Genomic DNA, 19029 nt, shown 5'->3' on the forward strand with positions numbered 1-19029 from the left:
GTTTAGAGTTATATCAGGTTTATATTTCTAGGGAATCCAACAAATCTACATGCTTCTGCATTGCATACTTGATGGAAAGCGACTACAGCTGCTCAAGAACTTTATCTCATATGCTACTCAACACAAATTGTGCCTTTTACTCCATGTGTATCTGATCATTTAGTTACCAATTCTTATTATAATAGAAAATATAACAAATAAATCAACAATAATGCAATTTTTATCTTTTTGCATGATAATCACATTATAGCATAGATATTTGTATCAGGATTTACCACAGAGTTTATATTGAGGTTGATAATTATCTAAGTGTCTCTACATATTTAAATGTCTCTACACAAAATGTACTAAACCAGGATAATTTATGGGACTTACTTTAACACTTTCTGACCAAATAAGTGACATTTATTAAGAGTTTGAGCTACCGTTCTCTGCACAGAAATATTTGACCCACATTTTTTTTCAGGTGAGCCCCATCTGTGTCAAACGTGTACAAGAAAGAGCATAGAAGACCAACGCGGTATACGCTGACGTCATGTTTTCTGAAAAGATGAGAGTTGCTCAACAACATTCCTGACATACTCTCAAGCTGCTGTCTTAACCGATCCCGCCCATCACAAACACGCGGCAAATGAGTTCCCAAAAAAAAAGTTCTGAAACAAAAAGAAAAAGAGTCTTGTTCTCCATGTGGATGTTATTATAGGAACTCCTTTCGCATTGTTTATTTAATTCAGTGGTCTCTTGTGGTGGATTCAATTTCTTAACTCACTGAAAGGAGCGACAGCAGTAAAAGTACTCGATAGAAGTCACAGATTCATGTCTCAAGTCAAGGTTTTGGGGTTAATATTTTTGCTTTATTCAAAAGAACGACCTCTGCAAGTATTATATACTCACCTACCAGTTTATTAGGTTATTGTTACTGTTTTCAGTGTTAGTTTAAAGCGCTGACCTGTTGATTCAACTGTGGTTTCATTTTGGAGGCTGTGGTTTGTAGTACTGTAGTATAGTACTACTAGTGAACTGCATTGAGTTGTACCAGAAACACCTTTGTGTTTAATTCAATTGTTTAACAGCAGCACCAACTAAATCCTCCACAATGAACATACAGTTGAATCACCACCTTTCACTGTTTCAAGATAAACTCAACATTAGAGAGAGATTTAGTGCAGGACTGTTATATTAGAATCCATTCGTTTTGGCAAGTGAGTGAGTTTAAATGTTCATCTCGTGTTTTCTTTGTAACTAGGAACAACTAGTTTGATAAAGCAGAAGTATTAAGTAGCAGGAAAGAAAAACACTCGTTCCACCATTGTCTGTGTGGTTAAAAACAGGTCATCCAAACGTCCACAGCACCACAGGTTCAAATAACACATGGGATTTCTATTTTGGCCAAGTTTATTTGTTGAGAAGATGTTAAGAACAAATTTAGATAGTTTCAATATTCGCTGCGTTCGCCACAATTCCAAATAGAAACTTGGTGTTGAAACATTCTTCATGTGGATGACAAACACGGCAGCGATCTGTGGTTGAGCTGGCAGAACTGATATGTGAGTTCTGACACAGCTGTGTAGTCAAGACAGGCAGTCTGTGGTTACAACAATGAACAAAGACATGAGTCATACTCAAGCACACATTGTCTCTTTTACAGAGTAAAATAAAGAGTCATTGCTCTCTCACTCTTCCACACACACACACACACAAACAAACACACTTGTCAGTACCAAATAGCAGAAAACACAATTGAAGAAAAAACACTGAAATTATTACAACAAGCCCACGCAGCATGAAGGCAGGAACAGTTAAATACTGTACAATGTAGTGTTAGAACAAAACACGTACTACGACTGATCCGAACAGTAGCAGGCTAGTGTGTGGTTATCTTAATGTGTGTGTGTGTGTGTGTGTGTGTGTGGCTGGTGATAACAGCTGGATATGCTGTTGACTCAGCAGCCACAATCGTGAGCTAAGGCTGAATTACAGTAATCGAATCAAAGACACTTCATCTTACGTACACAGTCACACTGGAGTGCTGAGCCAAACATAATCATTTACAAATTACAATTCATAATCTCAACACACACATAAATAGTCTTGAGTTTACACGTAAAAATGTAGTACAAAAAGAAGGTAAGTGACGGTTTATAAAAATACAAAAAACATGACCAGGTTTTAGACCCTCAGAGGTAAACTTATGCTAAAATGTTTGAATAGAAGAAAATCTCTTTTGAAAAACGGGATGGAGACAATATAATATCACTGCATCATTAATAAAAATGTTATCTGAACCATGACTGCAAATGCTGAAATAAATATGGATCTTATTGGATCAGAGGTCTTAGGCTACATTTTATTTTGTAATGTTTTTTTTTTTTTTTCTGACCTGCACTGATCCAAATAGGTAAAAAAATATTATTCAGCCTCTTTTTTAGTTTTATATCCATTTTACGGTGCTTTAAAGATGTTGAAATATTAACTAGGCTTCTTTTCTACCTATGAAATGTTGCGACACTGAACTATACGTCACTCATCGTCACTCATCTCCATGTATGAATGTCACATTACTCCATTTCTAGTTAGTTAATGTAAACTGATTTTTGGCAGCATCAGAAGAAGCTTTAAACACACTGGCGTATCACTGTTTTTGCATAGTTGCTTATTTACACGTCAAGAAAATACAGAGCAAGTTGAACACTTATGTGAAGTTGCATTATTGTGCAAATGTTGGATTTAAGTCCAGCATTCACTCTAAGTTTAGTTTACCATTTTGGTCTCCACCAGCTCCTGAAGGAAACACCTGGTACTTTAGCTGCTCCACTGTGTTCACCAGGTTGTCGTTAAGTGTGATGGTCTGCAGTTTGGTGCCAGACAGGAAGTGCGTAACTTGGAGTTAGTTTTATTTGAAATAACTCAAAAAGAGAACAATAAGCTGAAAGACCCTAAAATGCTAATTTAAACTGATATCTATAATATTTTTTTCCCACATTTTTAAATTTTAGTTGTGTTGGGACTATGGACCAAAATTAGCTGTTGATCTGACTCAAGCACGTTTACACTTAGGTTGTTAGCATCACTGTCCCATTTAAACAAATAAACATTTGTTAATGTTGGTTACTCCTTCTAGCTTCAGTTAACATTAAAGTTGTACTGTAATAACACCTTTATCCCTGACTATGAAACTGAATGATACAGTGTGTGTATTGTTTTCTTAACTGTAGCCACAGTACAGCAACTCCTTTACAATAATGTTGTCGTCATATATATCGTCTACTACTGTGCTTCTTTAATGCACATACCTCATCAGATGGAAATGAATGCACTCATTGTGCTGGAAGCGTAAAGCAAGTCTCTCTGCTTCAGAGCCTTTTCTAAAGGGATGGGGGGACACTAACAGCGTCCTGTCAGGGGGCAGTCCAGGGCATGCGCTCTGATCACATTAGTGTATGGGTTAGTCCGGCTGAAATATACAGCACGTATATAAACGACACAGTGGGTGACTTCATCAGTCAACGACGTCACAGGCAGAAAGCTCAAGTCTTGATACGACATGTTTGCCTGTTGTCTTCTTGGCTCATCTGTGCTGATTCAGTTCTCCTTAATTTTTGAGAATCTGCTCTCAAAATCAGTTGCATCGTATTTTATCAGCTGACACAGAGTTCCCCTTAGAGTGTCACGCTCCATCTGCTTGAAGCTTTCAGTCTCTGCGGCTTTGAGTCGATCAGACGATGAGGGAATCTCGGCTGAGAAGAGTGCTCTGGTGGTCAGAAAATAGTGAGAAATAGTGATGAAAGAGAACAGAAATATCAATGCATAACTTCAAGTCAAACAGTAAAAGAAAAAGACAATGGACATTAGCCAAACAAGGTTATTATGGTGAAGTAGGACCTGGGACAAACTGCTTTTCAACTTTATTTGATTAATTATCTAAAGATTAGCTTCTTGCATCAAGCTGACTGAGGCCAGAAAGCTGACTGACTTTATTTTGGTCAGAAAGTCTTTAATGTTGAATACCATTTTGACCCAGGATTGTCAGTGAGGAGTCAACCAGTTATGATTGTTATAGAGAATGGTTGATACATAACAGGATATTCTACCTAGTTTTCATTCTGGTAGCATCTGAATCTGACCTGTCAAAGGTACAACAACAACACTTAATGTGTAATTCACATCAAGTTCATGGGTCCTAAAAATAACGCTTTAGAGCAAAGAAATATTGGGCCGCAATGCAAAAGGCAGCAACACTCGCTTGCTGCATGAGTTCACCGTGCTTGTCTGTTACGTCTTGTTTGTTAATGAAAGTAGTAGCAATTTGTGTTTTGTTCGTGCTCTCAGGTAAGTTGCTCTCTCAGGAAACTGCCAATACAACGTCATTTTTATGTTATAAACCACACAAGATAGTTGCCACCTGGAACTATCGTACATACTCCAATTCAATTCCTGGCTTTAATAGTCAAGATGCAGGTTTTTAGTTTGAGAGTTCCCCCTGTACGAATTCCTTAAGTGGAAACACCCTTCAGACTCCCTCAAAAGGAGGGAAATGTATCACAGCATTCAATACTTTGTAGTCAGCCTAGGGTTTACATTTTTTCTAATACACATATTCATTACTCTCACGCCTAAAAACCATACAACCCTGCCAACAAATTAGCAGCTTACAAATTACTCACCACTTTCCGGGACTTGTCTCTGGGATCCTCTCTGGGATCGTCTCTGCGGCCGGGTAGGGAATGGACAGGTGGTGGAGAGATGCTGGGACTGTGAGTGGGCCGCTCCCAGCGAGAGTTTGCTGGGAGCGGCCGTGGAGACGGTCTGTCAGTTCTGCTTCGCTCTGCCTCTAAGTACGGAGGCTGCGAATCTGCATCCGGTCTGTTGCTAGGCGAGCGGCTGCAGTGCCGACTAGATTCCCCGCTGCTCTTTTTTGAGCTGCCTTTTGAGGGTGTGTCTGAATCTTCCTCACCCCGGGCCCCACTCTTCCCCTGGCTAATTCCTCGCAACTTAGCCTTACGGTCCAGCAGACTGTTCAGAAATGAAGCATCGTAGTCCTTTTCTTGTGAAGAGGTTGATGGTGGACCTACTCTGGGAGGGGGAGGGACACTATGCTCCTTGTCCCCGGTGCCCCTCTTCTTTCTGGGGGAAGAAAGTGGGCTTATGTTATGTCCGTTTCTCTTGTTCCGTGTGGGATAATCTTCTTGGTCACTGTTGTCACCAAACTCATTTTCATTACTGTGATAATGCTGTGGTGGTCCATTCCGGTAAGAAGGATATCGACCGAAGTCCTGTAGCTCCATCTCATAATCTCCTCGTTCTTCTTCCTTCCTTTCTGCTCCTCTGCCTCGTCTCTGATTGTAAGACACAGCAAACTCCTCCAGCTCATCCAGGGAGCCGGTTCGTCCTGCAGTCTGGTATGTCTTTCTCTGCAGATGTTCTGAACGAGGGTTCCACCTGCAAAACACAAGTATTGTGTATGTTTAGATGTGTATGTACAGAATCGGTTTGTGCATTCAGAAAACCTTGTACCTTTTGGTGTTGTCCTCCTCACTGTGATTCGGTTGCTGTTGATTCCGGACATGTCTGCGCGACTGAGAGCTGGAGGATGGAGGGTCATCGCTGTAACGTCGCGCAGGAAGTGTCTCTTCCTGGCAGCGCCGGGCCTCTGAGTCTGGGTCATTACAGTAACGGCGGGGGGATGGGGGATCATCACGGTAACGCTGTGGCTCTGGGCTGCGGTTATCACGGTGGCGCTGTGGTTCCGGCTGAGTGTCATGATCAGGAATGGCCGGCAGAGCTTTCTTCTGGACGTTTCGGTATGTTTGGCGGAAGCCAGTTTCTCCCTCATGAAGGGAGCTCAGCTCAGACAGGCTAGAGGCTAGATAGATTAAAGTAAAATAATGAATTCATGGAAACTGGTTATAAAGAAAATTATGGAAATATTACATAAAAATATTAAGTTGAATAGAAGAGTTCTCATGCAAAGGCAATGCAGATGAAAACAGTCAAGGTTCACAAGGAATTATACAAAGTTCCGGAGCGAGATTCGTTAAAACATATTCATTCAGGTAAGTAGGCATGCACATCTCAACTACAAGAACTTCATTAGGTAGAAAGCTTGAGCGCACAGAGACATGCCAAGATGAGCCCAAGAGAGTGAAAAGCCAAAAAGACACGACCAATACTGTAGACAGTATCAGCATGCTTCAGCAGTAGAATAAGCCACAGAGTGGATCGTTGAAGCTTACACTGGTGGCTGATGGACCTGGAAGGGTTGAAGTGAGCCAGTTGTTTCTCTACATACTGTAGCACCCTGAGAGAATCCTGATCCTGAGGCGAAGGCACGCGGTAGGGAACCCCTACAGCATGCATCGGCACTGGAGATACACACTTGACTCATGAGCATGGGGAACTGTGTGCGTTAACTGGTTGGAGGACCATACTGCAGTTTTTGCATGTTTTTTTTTATTTCACTATAATAATAATAATGAAGCCCGTCTTACAGATGAATCCAAAGTTTTAATCCAAACTTAAAAAAATACTTAAGTGACTTTGTAGAGAGTGAAACCTCACCTGCTGTGAGTAGGCTGCCATCTGAGGGTGGGACAGAAGACATATTCTCCACCAGGGAGGGAGGGGCAATGGGGACCATGGACGGGACACCAGTGACAAAGTATGGAGGGTAGGCAGGTGTCTGAGGGGTGGAGGTGCCCGTCTTTATACCTTTGCCTGCCTCGTATACTAAAAAACAAAAAAAAGCAGCACGCAATGACATTCAGGCTTTCTTCCTCACCCTTCACATCTCTGAGTGTGCGTTTATACTCACGGTGCCTGGGGCAGCAGCATGTGTCGGGGCAGCACCAGCAGCTGACGTAGCAGCAGCAGGAGTGAGGACAACACTGACACCAACAAACCCCAACCAACAGCAGGAATAATACACTGCCAAGTGCCACCGCCACCACAAACACCCACTCTGAAAGGACACACAACACAAAAGCCTGCATATAAATAAGTAGTCTTATCTATTTGTATATATTTGCTTTCGATAGTATTTCACTCATGCATTGCGACCCACTAAAAAAATGGACAGTTAAAAAATGCATCAAAATCAAAACTACTTATAGTACTCGCTGTTCTTACTTCCATCAATATCTGGTGCATTAATTTCCCAGGATGGAAAGTTATTGCCAGCAGCTAGATAAGTTTCCTTGAAATGCTTAAAATTCATTCTGTAATTGTTGTACTATTGAGTACCTTGTTCATGAACACAATGGCCACTTAATGTGTTACTGAATGGAAATGAAAGAGCAACTAAAAGTTAGAAAATGGGCATAAAGGAAGTGCTAGTGAAGGATTAGTTAACTGATAATGAGTATCTGTACTACTGTCTTGGGAGAACCATTAATCTCAACAGCAATGTTAACAATTCTTCATCAACTTTTATATAATCTTAAAAGTTGATGAAGCTTTAGTAATTAGCGTGGGAACCATAGTACTGTGGATGTGAGGTCATCACATGTGGTGCTACATTAAGTTGAAACCCCAAGACCCCAAGAAATAAACCCCTGAAAGGTTGGTCAGCAAATTGCTGCAGTAACTCCAAAACATTTATTCAAATTAAAAAATATAATATATAAATATATTTGAACAGTTTCTTTTCTTCAACATGAGTGAGCTGCTTGACAGAACTATCAAACGGCTGGCTGTAATTTCTTTAATGTTTTGGGTTGTTGAGTTGGACAACACAGTGGAAGTATGCCTTGTTGCTCCTGTGATTTTTTTTAATTTAATACTTGCATCCCACAAATACTTGAGATACTTGAAACTTCGGTTTGGGATCTTGTGAATTTGGAGGCCAGTTCAACACCTTGTGCTGTTTTTCATGTTTTTTTGAGTTATTCCTAAACCTTTTTTGTGTGTGTGTCTGTGTCAGGCTGCATCCTGCTGGGGATGACTGCTGCCATCAAGGAGTGTCATTGCTATGGGGTGGGGGTGCCTGGTCTGGTCTGGGTGGGTGCTACATGTCTAAGTAATCATTCCACACAAATGCCAGGTCCAAAAGTTTCCCAGCAGAACACTGAACTGGACAGCTGGGATAGGCTCCAGCACCCCCCCGTGACCCTTTTACAGGAACAAGCGGTTGCAGAAGATGAATGAATGAATGAACATTGAACTGTCTCAAGATGGCCAGTGTTATTTACTTCACCCGTCAGTGGTTTAGTTAATTTTTACACATATGACTGGAGTACTGCGGTGTTGAAGTGAAGGATACAGTCAGTAGGAACAGATAAATGACATGTATATGTCTGTGGGGATAAAGCAAAGGAAAGGGAAGGAGAGGGCAGATAAGGAAATCCTTAACAATGTGAAACCAACGCATTCTCTCTTATACATACACACAGACACACGAACACCAAAAACAAATACGCACACAGGAAACTTGGGTCTTGCTACAGGAAGGAAGGGGACAGTTTATGCTGCTCTGTAAGATACAGTTCTGAAGATGTGACTGCTACAGCAAAATAGATTACAATGTGATCTCATTTGCAATCACTGTGACTCCTCTACACACAGACACACACAAGCACACAGATTCCCGAGTACTGTGGGAGTCAAGGGACAACAACACTCTGTAATGCAACATTTACACCAGAGATAAGCTTGTAGTGTCTACTGAGGCTGAATTAATCATACCAAGTCATTTTGGGAGTTACTTCTACACAATCCGTGCATTTATTTATCACTCTGTGATAATTAAATCGGCATTAAAGGAACTTGATGTGGCATAAACAAAGCTCCCCTCCCTCTTCATTGCTGCCTTTTTATTGGGCAGTTTCTAAATGATGCAGAATGACATGTTAACCACAACCATAAATAACTATAATGACCATAATAGCTGTTTTCCAGCACAGCTCATCTTAGTGGGAACAACGGCCAGCTCATTATTTGGTGGGTGTGGATCAGTCTGTTAGGTTAAAAACAGCTCTGAACTCAACTCTTTCGAAGCCTCCTTATAACTGAATCACAAACACCTGTTGTGTTATTTACTCATGTAAGAGAAGAAAAGGTTAGACATTATAGCAGTCACCAGAAAAGGAACAATTCAAGATGGTGTAAAAAGTTTTTTTTTTTTAATTCAGGCTTTATGACAAATCCCAGTTGTACTTTCAGTTTATTATGTTGTGGGAAAAACATATCCCAGGTAATACCCAAATACCATCACCATCCAAATGGTTCCTGTATCATAGTTTGAGCAGTGAGTAGGGTTAGTGTGAACGGAAGAAAGCAGGTGAGGGGGAGAAATACGCTATGCCCCTACCTGGCATAATCTTCAAATCAAAATCTGGCAGGAGATCTTCAGGCACACCTGAGAAACCTGGAGAAAGACAGAGCACAGGTGACAAGAGAGGAGAGGAGAGGCAATGGAGACGATGTAAATTGGAATGATTGAATCAAAGAAAGCTATTTGATGCAGCAGCATGCATTAAAGGAGAATTAAGACAAGAACAGAAGAGAAAGAATGAAAAAAAAACGATAGATGAATAGATGGAGAAAGTTGGCAGGTCAACAGATGCATGCATCAGAGCACATTCTGGCCTTCTACCAGAAAGTCTCCAAATGAGAGCAACTGACAAGCTGATGATTATCTGATTTCTGAAATTAAAGGGTGATCTGTCTGGGGGAGAAGATTCTCATGAAGACACCAAAATAAATAGGCAGAAGCTGTGAGTAATGTTACATGCAGAGCTGCAAATATCACAGGTGATAATATTTCTCCCATACAGAGCCTACAAACAGAGGAACATCTGTGGGTGGTGTCCACCTGAAACACACATGATCTGAAAGCTACTCCTTCGCCCTTGTTTCTTTGATGTGGAAATATGCTTTACACAAATCACACACCACATACCTGTTAGCGTTTGTAACCAAATATCTTTATTAAATCTCTTTTTAAATATCTTTAACCACTCTGAAAAAAGCTGTTGAGGTTTCATGTCAATATTCTTCAGAAATATTTACTACTGGAATGGATACTTAAATTTGAATACCTCATTACTTCAGCAATGGAAAAAATGCTAAGTTAAAGTTTTGCAAGCAGTTAGGGACTTTTTTTTTCTTCCCCCTGGGAACAAGAAACTCTTATTGGTTTCCTGGAAACCTCACATAGACCAAAAAAATAAAATAACGTTTGACCAATACTCTATCCTACCCATGAGGACCGTCCGAAGAAGACAAATAGCCTTGTTTTTGAATATTTTCAACATGGGATCGTGATAGATTGCATCTTCACATCAATCAATAAAAATCTCAACATAACCTGAAATAATCCCAGCATTTAAAAAAACCATTCACACATGTACTGTAAACTGATATTCCTGTTGTCACGCTAGTGTTATGGCTTTCTTCTTTAAGAAGGTCCGCAGATGTCTGAATGAAACATAACATGGCAGATAAGAGGCAGTTTGTCACAAGCTGGAGCAATAATGTGCACGAATGAGTTTGGTTTTGGTGCATAGGTCCGTGTGAGCAGACAGGCGCTTTCTAAAAAGTGAAAAGGTCTGTAGATGAGTCCAGTGTGAAGAGTTTTACTGTTGATTACTGCTTAAAGGAGAAAAGAGTGCTGAGCATTAAAAAGGAGGGCTGGAAAAACAGAGCGCAAAGCTGAACTATCTTGGGCTGATTCTTGCTGACAGTGCACATACCTTACTTAGTATGTTTCTGGAAGACTAAATATGTTCTCTGCTAGATTTCAAAACAGAAAAGAAACTTATTAGGTTTATTGAGAAGCAGCTCAATAACCATGTGCATAGAAACTGCATGCTGAAATTTGTTTTTTGCACATTTAAAATAATGTACAACAGCAAATAAAACAGTTATGATTTTGTGTTTATCTGCTGGTTTGTCTACTGTCTCTCTTCTGCCAAAGGATTCGAAGGCAGCTCAACTGTGGAATTTCTGCTACCGTTTAAATTCGCCTGGAGGCCGGAGATTCACCAAGATTTACTTTCAAATATGTTAGGATTCCTTGTTTCACCCTATTATGTGATCCTGCCAGACAACAGTGTACACTGTACATTGCTTTGGAAATGAAGCCACTGATGAACTTACTTGAATGCCATCTGCTACCTCAAGGAGACATCAGGAGTCATGCTGAGCTAGAGAACTTTTTATAGCCGCCGTTATAGCTAAACGTTTTTAATAAAGAAATAAAAATAAAAAAAACTACCAAAATACGGGTTAAACTACTTCTCACAACTCATGTAAGACATTTCACAAGATCAGTTGACTCTCCATGGATTACAATAGATTGGCTTAAGTATTTTTGGAATATTGGTCCATTAAGGTAAACACATGTATGAAATGCAACACTTTTCACATGGCAAATGACTTTCTTTCTGTTCATTTCATCGTCTTATGTCATATGCAAAAAGTTTGTGGGGAAACAATGAAATTAAAAGGCTGGCCGTAGGAATGCTGGATACTTTCTTCTTTTTACTGTATCTGCCACCGAGATCTCAGAGCTCCACATCATTCACCCTCCACCTATTGTATCACTGCGCTCTGCCGTCCACTCCTCCACATCATTAAATCTTCCCTGTCTTCTTCTTCTCTGTGAAGCCATTCGCTAAAAAGACAAAAGACCCCCTGAGCCATTTGCCGTGGCCCCAACTGTTGTTATGGAAACACATCAAGTGCCTCACATGCCATATTAGCTACACCGAGACTAGGAAGTACAGCATTTTGGCACCATGGTGGATCAGAGTTTAAATATGGTAACTCATGCAACAAGAAGCATGTCATTGTAACATATTATCATACCAAGGCTGCAATCAACCCTTAACAGAATTCACTCAGGTTTTTGCAAACTGTGGAGGCTCACTGTTCAGAACCTGTATGTGTATTTGACAGTGTGTCTTTTTGTGCATACACATAAGTCTCTGAGTGCCAGCCAAACAAAAGTTCAGCCTCAGAGTGTTTTAAGGCACCAGGAGCCACATAGCCTCTCAGCAGTTTCTATGGTAATGTTTGCAATTCAACACAGACAGACTGTCGCTGTAACACAAAACATTAGAGATACATTTAGACGAGTCTCTCACACATTTATGTAGGTATAACTGGTGTTTTAGCGCCCATGTCAAAAGACTCCAACGAGTGATTCATGTTGTCCAGCAGAAAGTGCATTTCAAATTCTTTTTGGTACACAGTAACATACAGTAGGAGTGAATGCAGTTGCCATGGATGCAGATTAGGCAAGACTGTCCAAGAAGTGCCAGGCTTGTTATAAATCAGCTCATTAATGAGCCTGTATTGTGTTGTAGTGACTGGGTCAGGTTCTAAAGGTTATGCAATGGCAGCCTGATTTTATTTTATTTTTTTCTACTACCCTGGCACATAGTCAGACTCAATTCCTGACAGAGACCAATACAGAGAAAATCTTTGCCAGGCATAATAAATTCCAAATGGAGCGACTTCAGGTTAATATTACTAAAATTAGGATGAGAGATAGAAAGGTGTGTAGGTGGATGTGGAATATGTTATGTAATAGTGTACCAAACAGCCCTAGAAACTCAATAGTACATTGTTTCAGTTGGTCTACCAGAGAGAGTGTGACTGAGCTCTTAGACTTAATTCCATAACAGAAAAAAGAATAAAGCCCTTTACTATATAGACATTAGAAAAGTAGTGGCAGCTTACCAAGGACCAACAGCTCTACCGAGGCTTCATTCTGTCCCTCTAGATCATCTGCTATAACAACTTTGCAGATGTATACTCCACTGTCTCCCCACTGGACCTCTCCTATACGCAAGTCAGCTTCTGCATAAGAACAAAGAAGAGGATTAAACAAACTGGGGAACAAAATCATTTAAATCCCTTTAAACAGTTTCAGACTGCTGGGAATGAGAACTGTGCAAATCATGATCCTTCTTTCAACATGCCCCTTCCAGATATGTGCATTTTTGGAATTATTAACCCTATTAAACCAATTTGTATTGATGTTGTTTGCATTTCTACTTTCTGTAACGATTTTTAAAGACAAAAACACAAGTATTTAAAGTAGTATACCTGCAAATATCTGATTCTACAACCACACACATTCATTTTGTTGTTCTGGGAAGGCATTCCACTAGATTTCAGAACCTGACAGCAGGGATGTGTTTCCATTCAGTCACTAAATTGTGACACATAAATTATGCCATCTTCAAGAACAAAAATATGAAAATGTAACCGGACTCCTTGTGAACACGCACACACACAACTTGTTCTTTGCTTGTTTTTTTTGTTTTTTTTCATTGGCTCTATACAAATTCACACATGTTGGGCCATAAGGCTTAAAGTCTGAATTCCCCCCAAAGTTATTGGATGGGGTTTCAGTGAGCAAGTTACTGTGTTGGGATTGCTTTGGGGCTATGCAGAGCTTTGCAAATGCGCGTCCTTGTTGTATCTATTATCTCCCACTTGGTGTCAAGAATATGTAAAAACAACAGGAAATGTAGGCTATTCTTGCGTGTGTTTGTACTGTTGTCGATCCTTTTATTTGAGTTCTGCCTGTCGAGTATGCAGCTACTGTCGTTCTTAGTTTTTTGTGCCTCTTCCTCTTCGTAAGTAGTAAACTCCCAACCTTTTAACCAATCAACAGTCAACCTACACTGAGCATTATCATCAAACGGCAATGAGCTGTTGGATTGTTGGACAACCTGGTTTGTCGGTCCATGTTGTTTGAATCCCTACAATCCTTCATTCTGCCGTCAGTCTGATGAAAGCCCAGCATCGAAACGCATCGGTGACATAAAGGGAATTCTTCTAGTTAGTTATCTAGTATTACCAAATGACATATGAGCAGTTAAATAGTTATTAAGATGACAATATGACAGCACACTACTACCAGACAAATTGCTCCATACCAAACTCTGCAAAGTAAACTACAGTGAAAACAGTAGGTCAACAATGTCCACCCACGTTTGGCCACCTAGTATATTTGTGTGAGCTCAGGATAATGAAGAAAATCACTTTCACTTTGTCTTTTTTTGTGAATATGTAAGCGAGCTGGTACAAAAGAGACCTTTGGACGGGTGACTCTATTGTAAGGGGGTCAGACATACAAATACAGCAGCCAGGAAAGGGGCTGTGTAATCCACTTCCTTTTTCCTGTTAGCCAAGGAAAGGGGAGGAGAGACAGGCTGTGATCAGTCTTCAACAGAGAGACACCAGAATTTATCCAGTATACATTTTTATACTGTTTTTATTTTATTTTATTATTTTAAAGCTGATTATTTTAGTTTAAAGCTACCTTGTGTGGTGACTGAGTTAGCTATTTGATTAACAGAACACCCCCTGCCCAGTGCATGCTGGGACTGACTCCAAACCCTGTGTGAGCCTGAAAAGGATTACATGGGTATGGATGACTGGGCGTCTCCAAAGGAAACAAAGTCAAAGCTTTCCCCTTTTTTGTCCACTTACAACATTACTTCTCTGACTTGTTTCAGGACAGAAGGTGGTGTGGGACAGAAAGAGAGAAAATAAAGACTCAAAAGAAAACCTTACACTGAGGGAAGTGAGTGTGTGGATGGTGGGATGTCAAGAGATCCAGAGAGGAAAAATAAAAGCAGCACAGTGAAGTACATCAGAGGGAAATGAGTGAGAGGTCAGGATGAATGAGAGGACAGCGTGAAAACCGTTTCTTTTGTCTGCTGTTCTGGCTGGCGAAAGAGAAGTTTGATTCTTCAGCCAGAGTTAGAGCTCCATGAATCTGAGGCCAGCAAACAAGACTACCCCTGTGTATTCAACAAGCACGCACATGCATGTATGCACATTGGTGTCTTTTAGAGGATCTTTGAATGGTATGATGGTAATACAGGGGCGGGGGGGGGGCAAAAGCACATAAGAGGTTTGATTTTAGTAATGAAACCAGTCTGACATGTGGCAACATCTGAGTCTGACTTAACTTTGGACATTTGATCGGGAATCTGTGGGAAGGGTGGGTCAACGCTCAGATCTGTAGCTTTCACAAGACTTGCCAGGCTTGGCAACAGATGAAATAAGAACAGAATATGTCCTTATTTATTCCTTATGTTCTACTTTTGTACAAGCACATTGGGATACAATGAATGCTAAAAAAAAAAAAATGATCCTGTCTCGCTGGCTCTCTCAGGCATCACATGTGTAAAGTATTTTGCTTCTGTACTTTCAGCACAACTTGCTGACTGCGAGCAGGTGAACTGAAGCTGGTGAGCTCAATTTCAGCCTGGATGCATATGCGTTACGTGATTCGAAAAAGTCTAAAGATAATTTTCAGCGTTGACATCAAACCCAGAGGTGCAAGTAACACGACGGATGCCTTACTATTGATGATGGAGATGTCTCTGTTCTTGTAGTACTCGGACAGCGTGACTGAGGACCCCGAGATGGAGGCCACAGTTCGGACGGTCCGGCTGTTGTCAGAACAGTCGAGGTAATTCGCCGTCATCCCTGCATCATAGCCTCCACCGACTCCTCCGGTTCCACTCGTCAGCCCACCTCCTCCCAGGCTTCCACTCAGGCTGTCAGAGAAGCTGAACGAATCCCTTGTGCGGTCGCGACAGTACGACTTGTAGACCCACTGCACCACAGCGGTCTGGGTGGACACGCTGGTGTACTGACACGGCAGGACCACCGACTGAAACAGCATGGCATACCTCTTCTCGTCTCTCACAAACACGTGAACACCTGAGCAAGACGGAGGGAAGACACCTGTGGGAGGGGACAGTGAAGAGACGTGAAAGAAGGAAGGGTTAAATAAATACAAGAATAAAACAGCAGAGTGTCACACTTTGATTCAGACACTGAGTCTGAAATCTGACTGTGAGCTGAATGGACCAGACGGTTGTTTTGGAGCTTCTGAAGCTGCAGGACTCTGGGTCACGTGATGACTAGGAGCTTGAGCTCCTAGTCCAACAGCAACACAACACTGGAGAGATGACCATGTGAAAAAAAAACATGCACACACCCAGAAACATCTGTACATGCTGCTGCTGCGTGTCTGTCTATACTTGTCAAGCCAAGTGGTGGGAGCCATGATTGAAACTGGACCAGCGAACAAGGGAGAGAGGAGAAATGGGTGGGGTGTGTTTCTCCTAATCAAGGCCAGACCTCTTGGCCGAGTTTCACTTTCTTTCTAATTCTGAGAATTAACCTAAACCAATTTTAATCCAAAATACTTACTTTACTTTAAAATTGAAGCTTGGTACACAAAGATGTAACAGATCACCCCCACTTTATTCTCAGTACAGTCAACAATGGCAGAGAAGGAAGAAGAAGGTATCAACACAGGCTGCAAATCTCTCACGCTGGCTTTCAGTTATTATTGCAGAAGGCATTGCAAAGTAAAAGCTGCAAGACAGATGCCAATAATTTTGGCCGGCTCACTCCATCATGTTTTGTTGCTGTGCAAAGCTGTCGACTTTCAAGTTTTAGGTCACAGGAAGTCAGTTGTTGTATTTACAACAGTGGAATTGAACGCCGAAGCTTAAGGTGCGCCCAGTCACAAAAAATACCTGTCCTTGCATAATGGAACTTAAGGTCATTAATTAAAAATAAATCTGATTTGTGTTGCATACAGTTAAAAATACAGAGAGAGAAAAAAAAGAGGCTGTTCAGAAAAATCCTCTGAATAATTTGGGTAATTTTGTGCTTTTATCCATTTATTTAGTCAAATTTTCTGAGGCCAGATTGACTTTCGAGCAAAACTCTGATGTTTAAGTAAAATATAAGCATAGTTTCACGTCAAGCTGACTTCTTAGAAGTGTAACTGAAAAAAGAAAAAAAAAAAAAGCCACAGGGTTGGTCTTCCAGGGATCACAGACTGTGGGGCAACCCTGGATTTATTAGTTTTCAGAGGAATCCACCTCCAGAGGAGAAAATGAAAACAAGAGGAGGGGGCGAGGATAGTCGGTGTTTTGAATGCTAGCATGAGGAAGACGTGTAGGAAGAGTAAATGTTTTGTGCGCATTCATAGAATAATATTACAGTTGCCAAGTTGTTTTGCATAAAGACAATCTATAATATTACTGTAAGCAAGTCATATTTGATTTCACAATAATGTGGCTACACATGTTACTGTATATTTACACTAATCAGCTACTTTATTACAGATTCTGATCCATATCTGCAGATTTGCAAGCTGCACAAATATTATTAAGCTCAGAGAAATCAAGAATCTTCAGACCATGCAAGGTTTGTCCAGTTTTGGTGATCCCTTAGCTGACAGAAGTGACACTCGTCTGGTACTCTGCTGCTGTAGCCACTCTTCTTCAAGGTTTGACTTGTTGTGCACTCAGAAATAGAGGATCGTCTGCATACCTCGGTTTTAATAAGAGCTTATCCGAGTCACTGTTGCTTTTTTTTTTATCAACTCAAACCAGTCTGGATCCTCTTGACCTCTGATACTGAAAAGGGCTTTTTTTTTTTGCACAGAGAGAGACGCCGCTCACTGGATATTTTCTCTGTGAACCTTAAGAGATGGTTTTGCGTTAAAATCTTATCTGAAATACTCATCACCAACAAGCAAGACCATGCCAGGCTTTCTCAATCCGACGCTCAGTTCGAACTTCAACAGATCATCTTGACCATGTCTGAAAGACTAAAAGCACTCAACATTATTTTGCACACTATTCTCGATCATATATATATTCTGGAATATATACATCTGGAATAAATAATTTACACAATGACATTTGTATGCAAATTAAAGTGATATCCAATAATTTGACTAGTTTAATTTGACCTTATTTGTGTTTTATTTCTATCCTGTTTGGCAATTCTTTTTCTTTCTTTTTGTCCATATTACATAAAATGGTAAACTGTAATTTAACTGAGAGACCCAGTTAAATATGTCCTCCTAATCCACAACCCCCAAAGCCTCTGGACGGATCATTCACACATGACTAAATCCAATGTAACAGTCTGGAGCACAGCTAGCATACCGGACCAACGAGCCATTAAACCGAGTTACACGTTTACTTACACTTACACAAAGGTATATTTATAAGTGTAGGGTGAAATATTTGAGTCTAAACGCTTAATTCGCCTCAAAATCTTAACAGGTAAAGTCACTAACAGTTTAGCTCGGTTAGCCAAAAACGGTTACCGTTATTTCAAACTCTAACGGGAGTTTAACAACCTGTTGCACCACTTGACACACACTAACGCTCATCCGTTTTTCTACGTTTATCCTCATCTTACCTGCCAGAAAAACGACAAAAATCCACCACTTCGGCGTGAAAATCATTGTACAACTCCTCCAGATGAGTTTTGTGAACTTTTTCCGGTGAACGTCCTCTCCCTTTCTTCTCCGTCTCATCCCTTCACGGTTTTTGGGGCTCCTGTGGACAGTTGACTGGCTCATAACGGGACGGCAGCGGCGGGACCAACGTCAAGCTTGTCAAAATAAAGCTCACAACTTCCGCCGAGGGCTTTAAAAAAATAAAAGCTCAGATGAAGATAGTGAACGGGGACATGTGGAGAATGAAGTCTGCTGGTCTCTCATTTTTTTTTACATTGTCCTACTGTTTTCTGTTATTTAAAATAGATAAAATCACTATTTGCATTCATCTGTTGGCTGCTTCAAATGCTAGACATATAAAGATATAATGTAGGCTAGTTTATTTTACTATGCCCAGACTAGAGACTACAAACTGTAACGTCATTCAATACTGTAATAACTGCTGTTAAATATGAGTTCTGATTTTATTTTAATTCCCAGTACCCAATAATGCTGAAACAATGGCAACTGGTCAAGGACTTGGACATTGCCAATCAATTTCAGGTCCAATTCCAAAACACTATACTTTACATTTTCACATTTTGACTTTTATCTAAGGGCAAAAAACATTACAGTTTTATTTTGAAGTCTATTTGTCCCCATAGTCGGTGCTCGGTGTGTAACTTTACACAGCAGGGTCTGAGGCGCCGAGACGATGCAACCCAGCGAGTCCAAACACAATACAAAGTGGTGATGGAGAAAACCGGTAGGGTGAAATCATGTTAAAAAAAAAAAAAAGTTTAAAA

At 40.6% G+C, this 19029-nt stretch overlaps 1 protein-coding gene across 2 annotated transcripts; it reads right to left on the reverse strand.

The window, feature by feature from the left end:
- Nucleotides 1–379: 379 nt before the first annotated feature.
- On the reverse strand, nt 380–18332 carry LOC311485666 (uncharacterized protein). 2 transcript variants are annotated; one of them, XM_084541229.1, is made up of 10 exons: nt 18205–18332; nt 15328–15714; nt 12682–12801; nt 9305–9361; nt 6812–6958; nt 6559–6726; nt 6234–6362; nt 5515–5863; nt 4665–5439; nt 380–3751 (listed from the first exon to the last, which is right to left on the reverse strand). In XM_084541229.1, exons 1-10 carry the CDS (start codon nt 18320–18322, stop codon nt 3716–3718), a joined length of 2286 nt encoding a protein of 761 aa, XP_084397355.1. In that variant the 5' UTR covers nt 18323–18332; the 3' UTR covers nt 380–3715. The 2 variants fall into 2 exon arrangements, with proteins under 2 accessions (XP_084397355.1, XP_084397356.1); XM_084541230.1 differs by lacking the exon at nt 9305–9361.
- Between the last annotated feature and the right edge of the window lie 697 nt (nt 18333–19029).

The sequence above is a fragment of the Chelon labrosus genome (assembly GCF_963514085.1).
Source record: "Chelon labrosus genome assembly, chromosome: 3".
NCBI lineage: Eukaryota > Metazoa > Chordata > Actinopteri > Mugiliformes > Mugilidae > Chelon > Chelon labrosus.

Bases quoted from the DNA above. Each gene is read 5' to 3' on its own strand.
- LOC311485666 (XM_084541229.1), bottom strand. From the start codon at position 18,322: ATGAGACGGAGAAGAAAGGGAGAGGACGTTCACCGGAAAAAGTTCACA. The intron at 12,802-15,327 runs GTAAGGCATCCG...GTTCTTATGCAG, and splicing joins AGACATCTCCATCATCAATA to AAGCTGACTTGCGTATAGGA. The intron at 5,440-5,514 runs GTACAAGGTTTT...TGTGTTTTGCAG, and splicing joins GAGGAGGACAACACCAAAAG to GTGGAACCCTCGTTCAGAAC.